General features: G+C 54.5%; 1 protein-coding gene across 1 annotated transcript; it reads right to left on the reverse strand.

Moving 5' to 3' along the window:
* Positions 1–1,427: 1,427 nt before the first annotated feature.
* On the reverse strand, positions 1,428–7,856 carry SOX8 (SRY-box transcription factor 8). The gene is made up of 3 exons (XM_075165482.1): positions 7,122–7,856; positions 4,692–4,930; positions 1,428–3,761 (listed from the first exon to the last, which is right to left on the reverse strand). The coding sequence occupies exons 1-3, from the start codon at positions 7,562–7,564 to the stop codon at positions 3,025–3,027; spliced, it is 1,419 nt and encodes a 472-aa protein (XP_075021583.1). The 5' UTR covers positions 7,565–7,856; the 3' UTR covers positions 1,428–3,024.

The raw sequence follows: 7,856 nt of genomic DNA on the forward strand, positions 1-7,856 counted from the left end.
CAGCACCCAGACCCTGCGCTCCCGCCTGCCGAGGGCCGTGCAGCGGCTGGATGTCACCCCGTGCTGGGGAGCCAGGGCTGGGAGAAGGAGAGCGGGAAGAGCGTGGTAATGTTCCCCAAGCCTGCGACTGGGACCCATCCTGCTGGGTGCACAGAGCCCCATCCCGCTCTCCCATGAGCCAGAGATGCTTCGGTGCAATTTTTAATTTCAGTATTTTGGGTGATTTACAATACCATTGCATACAGGTATTTTAACTCTGTTTTAAAGATTAATCCAGATACCAGTGAAGTCACTCAGTTTTGCTATTAAACATCAAGAAGAAGGTAAAGATAAGCACCTATATTCCCACCTCACCTTTTTTCTTCTGTTTTCCCCAAAGCGTGTGACTTTGGGGAGGAAGCCCTGCCTCAACACACAGAACAGGCAAAGCCAAAACGCAGCTATTTTTCGAGCAGGAGTTAGGGTAAGACTTGAAACTTGCGTTGTAACTGGAGGGAGGAGAAAGGAGGAAAGAAAGTCTCCTCTGAAAGTCATTCTGCAGCTTTGGCTTACAGTGTAATAAAGTCGTTTTGCCAGCAGTTTTGTAAATGAGCGCAAAGAAAATGGTGTCCAGTTACAGACACTCTGGCAAGATAGCTCTTGGCAGATAGTGCAAACAGCAAATTTGCGTTGGGACTCCGTTGTTCAGACTTTGTTAATGTTCTTGAGCTTCATTAATTGTCATCACATTTATTTTCCCCATGTTAAAACATTTTCCACAGCGCTGCACTGCAACCGAGTCCTGAGCGCGTTTCTCGGGCAGGGGCGGCTGAATTTCCCTAATCCAACCCTTTCCTCCCAATTAGGGCCCAGCCTGGAAATCTCGCACTGGTTTGTCTTAACTGGTAAAACCAAACTTCGTTTATATAAGCAAAAAAAAAAAAAAGTCACAAATGTAACTATTTTAATGACTGTATTTAAAAAAAAAAACCACCACTACATACAACATATAATTTCGTTGCTATCATAATTAAGAGGTATTTACAAGGGCTCGCCAACCAGAAAACAGAATTTGTTACTGTAAAATTCCTACGTGCTGTACAGAATAAAGTGAACTTGGTCTAAAACCGTTGCGGTCTGACCTTGCAAACCCTTACTCATGTGAGCAGTCTCAATGAAATCCTATGAAATCCTTGGGATTACAGGCATGGAAATACACTTCTCAAGGAAGTAAAAACAAAAAAAAAAATTAAAAAAATCTATTAGTAAGAGACCATTTAAGTACAGGGAAAGGGAACAAGAAAAAAACCAAACCAACATATTAGGAGAACAGAGAAAACCTTGGTCAGAATATTTTATTCTGAATATCCTGCCTCTCTCAAAGCTGTTCTCCACATTTCTTTTCAGCACAGAAATAGGCTCAAGCAGAAAGAAAACATAACACGTACTTGATAAAAAGCAATTTTTAATTTTATCAAATTGATCTGTACAAAAGTTAGCATTGCTTAGTCAGAAGCTAGTGAAGAGAACAGATAAGTAACAGCCAAAGTCTTTCAAACTTTATACAGAAAAATAGATTGCATAAAAATGAGTTTTCTGTATTTTGCCCCACCCCCACGTCCCCAAAAGGAAATATGCAAAAAATATTTTTAGAAAAAGAGTAGGAAACGTAGAAAAGGTAAAAAGATGATAACCTCTGAAATGTGTTTTTAGATTTACAAAGTTTTTAAAGGCACAAGTTACCATAAAATAGATGGTTATTATATGCTCAGCATACAATGGAAGAAGTAGAAATATATCAATGAAATATTAGTCTAAAACTAAGTACCTAAAAATTTTTTTTAGTGGAGATTTTAGTTTCACAGCTTGATGGATGATATCTGGTCCCTAGAAGCCAAAATTAAATCAGAAGTTGATAATTTCTCATTAAATTACATCTTCCTATAAAGTAGTCCTGGTTCCGAAAGTGTACAGAGACTCTGCAACGCCTTAAAATCCAATTTTAACGCCTGAAAGCAGGTAGCCAGAAAAACTGCCTGCTCCTTTTTGCAATCATTTTAGCCTCCCAATTTAATTAGTAACTTCCCCCCCTCGTTATTTTACATTCCTGTTTGAGTTTCCTGTTGGCGACCAGGTCTGCGATGGGCAGATTCGTTCAGTCCCTCTCTCAAACACGACTGCTGCAGCGGTTCAAAACGAAAAAAACCCAAAAACCAACGAAAATCTATAGACTCATAACACCGTTTTATTGTATCATCTCCACTATTTTTATGCTCCCTCCCCACCCCATCTTTAAAATCTTTTAAAATTCTACTTTTTGCACAAAATTACTTCATTAATTAAAAGACAAAATAATACAGAACATAAATACATATTTAACAGATTTAAAAAAAAAAAACAAACAAAAAACAAACCACTTTAAGCTTCCAAAAACAAAACAAAATGTTAATTACAACCAAACCTTGCTTAGAAGAACTCTTGACTAAAAAAACAAACACTTCAGACATTTAATTGGTTGGTCCCACCAGACTCGTTTGTTCCCACGAGATTGTTCCACGGAATAGCCGGGTTTTTGGGTTTCATCCGCGTTGGTCCGAGTGAGTTCTTGCCCTCAAGGTTGGTCCGTTCCTCACATTGCAATAGACCCTTAAAGTCTCGAACAGCTTTTTTTTCCTCCCCCCCTTCCCACCCCCCTGCTCCACTTTTGCACTTGTCAACTTCCACCACGAGTAAGTTCAGTTCAGTCCTCACAGAGGAGTCGAATGGTTTTGTCCTTCATTTATTCAAAAAGGAATCACCGGTCCTTTTTTTTTTTTTCTTTTTTTTAATTATTTTTTAAATTTTTTTTAAATTGTATTAATTAAAGAAAAATAGAGCTCTGTCCTTTCGGAGAGTTTTGAAGCAAGGGGACATCCAGTCGCAACGAGCAGAGTTCCCAGTGGCTCAGGAGGCACTTCGGAAACTATCGCGGCACTCCACGCTCTTCATCTTCATTCCTTCATTAGTGCATACGTCGGGGAGGCCCTCGGGGGCTCCGCGCATCCTTTAAGGCCTCGTCAGGGTCGTATAGACCGGCTGGTCCCAGTTAGCGGTGGGGCTGTGGGCCGGCGGGATGGACAAGCCGTTGAGGATGGGCGTCGCGTAGGGACGGCGGGAGGAGTGGAAATAGGGGTACTGGTAAATGCTGGAGGGGTAGCCGGGGTAGGGGTTGTAGTAGTTGGAGCTCTGGAGGTCCGTGTAGTCGCACTGGGAGCTGGAGAAGGAGGCGGCGGCCGTGGCGGTGGAGGCGGTGGTGGCACAAGCCTGGGCGCTGTAGGAGCCGTAGTCGGAGTGCGCGGGGGAGCCGTGGGACTGGTCGCTGTAGTGGCTGGGGCTCAGCTGCTCCGTTTTGATGTGCGGCCTTTGCTGGCCCGAGTCGGCGGACGACGGCGACGCCGAGGCCGGGCTTTTGTGAGTCCAGACCTGGTTGGTCCCACCGGTGCCCGTGGCCGAGTGGGAGTAGGACGCGCCGTAGGAGCCGGCGGCGGCGTTGGGGCCGTGGTCGGCCGGCATGGCGGCGTGGCCGTTGAGCGGCAGGTACTGGTCAAACTCGTGCACGTCGAAGGTCTCCATGTTGTTGATGACCTCGCTGCTCAGCTCCGAGATGTCCACGTTGCTGAAGTCGATGTTCTGGCGGCCGCTCTCCACGAGGCGGCGGCCCTCGTGCTTCAGCTCCTGCTTGCTGCCATGGTGGAGGTCGGTTTTGGGGGTGGTGGGTGGGGTGGGTGGCCCGTGGGTCTGGCCTGGGGGTGAAGGGACAGTAAGGCTTTAACAAGAGCGCCCACAAAACAACAGACTCCTTCAAAGAGGATAAAAAAAAAAATGCACATTTCTCCCCCTTCTTATTGCAAGAGGAGAAGGGGGATTTAAATCTACAGCCCCATGTTGGAGGTAGACGATGTCCCCCTGTGACCATGCCGGGGACCATGCCCTCGGCTGGGGTAAACCACCCGCACGGGTGACGGTTGGCAGTGGGGAGAAGCCAGGGAGCGCGCTGTGCCCATCGGGGTCACTCCGGGACACGGCGGGACACCCCCGGCTGCACAAACTCCCCCTCGCCTGGGAAGCGGAACCGGGGGGGTGGGTGCAGAGGGACCCGCTCAGCCTCTCCCCGCGGGCAGCCTGAAGCCAGCCCGGCTCTCCCGGAGGCAGAGGAGCCGTCCCGGCAGAGCGGGCCGGGGCCGGGATCCCCAGCCAGGCTGGGCGAGAGCGCAGACGCGTCTGAAGCTGCAGGACGTTCGCAATCCTCCTGGAATCTGTCAACACGCGCCCTGTGCCAATTTGCAGCGCCGCCGAGAAGCGGGGAGCTTCGGGGGGAAGCCGCGTCTCCAGGACCCGCTCCCCCAGGCACCCTTCACATGGCCAACAGGTTATTAACCCTTATTAGCTCGCAATTAATTCTCCCTGCTCCCAGGCCAGCTGGGAAACCAGGATCCCTGCGCTTTGAGGATTTCCTATCGCACAGTCGGCTCTATAAGCATTTACTAAATAAAACCGTGGCCATGTTCACAACCTGGTGTAAAACCACAGCTCTCGGGGCAACGACTCCTGATTTTGGATGGCCCCAGTCCCACCGATATTCATCCGGATGAGCCCCTGCCCGCCAGCGGGTTCGTGTCCCAAACCAACGTGCCTGGAACCTGCAGATTTTTTTGCCCGCGGGGGCCCTTTACCTGTGTGATCGCCGTGATGGTGGGAATCAGCCATGCCTCCCAGCCCGCTGTCCGCTTTGTAGATCTGCGTGCCCGCGTGGTGGCTGAGCTCGGCTCCAGAGTCGGAGTCGCTCTGCCCGGCTTTTACACTTTTCCTCCTCCGTGGCTGGTATTTATAATCCGGGTGATCCTTTTTGTGCTGGACCCTGAGCCGCTCAGCTTCTTCCACAAATGGACGTTTCTCATTTTCACTTAACAAACTGGTTTGAGATGGATTTATTTTTTTTTTTTAAATAAGGAGGAAGGGAAAACAAAATAATCCAAAATTAGTATCTTTTCCCTAGAAGTTTTCAGCCTATTTTCAGACTCACACATCCCCACTTTCCATACGCTGATTTGAGCAGAAATCAGAAAGTTAATTACAAAATGAATTTGCCGTGGCAAAAAAGAGCTAAGTTATGTTGCAAAAATGTATTAAAATATCAACTATAGAGGCGTGAAAAAAAAACACCACTATGGATACCAGTAACTGGGCAAAACAAAATCCCCCTGCCCCATTTTAAATGCCTTTGCCAAATATTATTCCTATGTTTGTCCTACAAATGTCACCCCCTCACCACGACAAACAACGCTGCCCATTTCCAGCTTTGTTTGGTGCTTACAAAGAAACCACGAAGGCAACTGCGATGGGATTATTTCTTTCAAAACTCTCCCCCACGCAGACCTCTCTTAGCAAACTCTTGGAGAGTCTCAAACCGCAGCGGGAGCATCGCTGGCCCGAACAGGCAGGAAAGATGCAAGTTTGGTACAGCCAGACACGACCCAATATACCATGCGGTAAAACACGGCTTGTCGCAGAGCCTTGGAAAGCAGAGCGTGCTCAGATGCCGCCCAGCAAAAAAAGTTTGCATCGGTGGGCAGCACTGAGCATGCAAGCACGCAGATAGGAAGGGAAATTAGAAAGCAGATTAAAATAACTGCTAAAAATTGGCTTGTTTGGGTTTATAGCTTGTTAAGTGACAAGCAAGCAAACCAAGGAAAAAGACTTTTAGAAAAAGCCGTTGTAAAAGAAGCAATTAAAGTCTCCGTCTCCTGGGGACAGGGACACGGGAAACCCTGAGGGGAAAGGGCCCAGGCTGCACATCTCAGTGATGGAGCAGGGAAAATCCACGCGTGACACAGCACTGGGGCAGGACCCATCGGCAGCACCCCGGCCGAGCCCGCTGCGGCCGTGGGCGCCCAGGCCCCTGCACGGGGGCTTTCTTGGAGCAGGGACTAGCGTGTCCTTTGCAGCCTGCCGACAGGCTCTGCAGGATTTTTGCACTTCAGTTTGAAACGCTTCAAGAATCCCCCGCGAGCACAGACGGCCAAAAATTAAGATTTAAAAAAAAAAAAAAAGAAAAAAGATTTTTAAAAGTGGTGGGAGGGGGAATCCAGCCGTGCACCCCGAGGCAAAGCCCGCGTCGCCTCCCCGGGCAGCCCGCGGGGGTCCCGCCAGCCCGGCCCCGCAGCGAAGCGGGGGGGGTCCATGCGCGGCTGCCGTGGCCTCAGCCCGGCGTGGAGCTATCCCTGCGGCGTGGAGCGGTGCCCCGCCGGGGGGTGCGCGGCGTGGAGCTATGCCCCGCGGCGTGGAGCGGTGCCCCGCCGAGGGGTGCGCGGCGTGGAGCTATGCCCCGCGGCGTGGAGCGGTGCCCCGCCGAGGGGTGCGCGGCGTGGAGCTATGCCCCGCGGCGTGGAGCGGTGCCCCGCCGGGGGGTGCGCGGCGTGGAGCTATGCCCCGCGGCGTGGAGCGGTGCCCCGCCGGGGGGTGCGCGGCGTGGAGCTATGCCCCGCGGCGTGGAGCGGTGCCCCGCCGGGGGGTGCGCGGCGTGGAGCTATGCCCCGCGGCGTGGAGCGGTGCCCCGCCGGGGGGTGCGCGGCGTGGAGCTATGCCCCGCGGCGTGGAGCGGTGCCCCGCCGGGGGGTGCGCGGCGTGGAGCTATGCCCCGCGGCGTGGAGCGGTGCCCCGCCGGGGGGTGCGCGGCGTGGAGCTATGCCCCGCGGCGTGGAGCGGTGCCCCGCCGGGGGGTGCGCGGCGTGGAGCTATGCCCCGCGGCGTGGAGCGGTGCCCCGCCGGGGGGTGCGCGGCGTGGAGCTATGCCCCGCGGCGTGGAGCGGTGCCCCGCCGGGGGGTGCGCGGCGTGGAGCTATGCCCCGCGGCGTGGAGCGGTGCCCCGCCGGGGGGTGCGCGGCGTGGAGCTATGCCCCGCGGCGTGGAGCGGTGCCCCGCCGGGGGGTGCGCGGCGTGGAGCGGTGCCCCGCGGCGTGGAGCGGTGCCCCGCCGGGGGGTGCGCGGCGTGGAGCGGTGCCCCGCGGCGTGGAGCGGTGCCCCGCCGGGGGGTGCGCGGCGTGGAGCGGTGCCCCGCGGCGTGGAGCGGTGCCCCGCCGGGGGGTGCGCGGCGCGGGACTCACCGCCAGAGCTTGCCCAGGGTCTTGCTGAGCTCGGCGTTGTGCAGATGCGGGTACTGGTCGGCCAGCTTCCTGCGGGCGGCCTGCGCCCACACCATGAAGGCGTTCATGGGCCGCTTGACGTGCGGCTTGGCCTTGAGCGATCCGTTGCCGCGGACGGGCATGGGCACCAGGCTCCAGTCGTAGCCCTTCAGCACCTGCGAGACGGCGTCGCGGATGCAGGCGGGGAAGCGCTCGTCCACCTCGGCCGCGTCCACCTTAGGGCCCAGCGGAGCGGCGCCGGGCGGGCGCGGGGCGGGCGCGGGGGCGCAGCCCAGACCCTCGGAGCCGGCGGGGGACAGCGGCGAGTCGGAGTCCGAGTCCACGTGGGACATGGAGCTGGTGGTGCCCGCGGGGCTGCACGGAGCCTCCAGCGCTTTGTCGTGCTCCTCGGTCATGTTGAGCATTGGTGGCGGCGGGAGGGGGAACGGGGGCGCGGGGCAGAGACGCCCCGAAGGGGAGGATGTGCCCGGGCGGAGCGGCGGGGGCCGCGCACCCCTCCGCGGGCGCCCGAAGAGCGAGAAAAGATTTAAAAAAAAAAAAACCAAAACCTAGAAGAATAAAAATAAAAGGCACAAACGCGCAAAAATCAGCCGAAAAACAGAAAACAACCAAAACCAGTCCTGCTGCCGGCCCGGCGCCCCGCTCCGCGCCCCGCGCCCCGCGCCCGGCCCGCCGCCGCGCTCCACGTCCAGTGCG

Source organism: Calonectris borealis, chromosome 16 (genome assembly GCF_964195595.1).
Source record: "Calonectris borealis chromosome 16, bCalBor7.hap1.2, whole genome shotgun sequence".
In the NCBI taxonomy this organism is placed as follows: domain Eukaryota; kingdom Metazoa; phylum Chordata; class Aves; order Procellariiformes; family Procellariidae; genus Calonectris; species Calonectris borealis.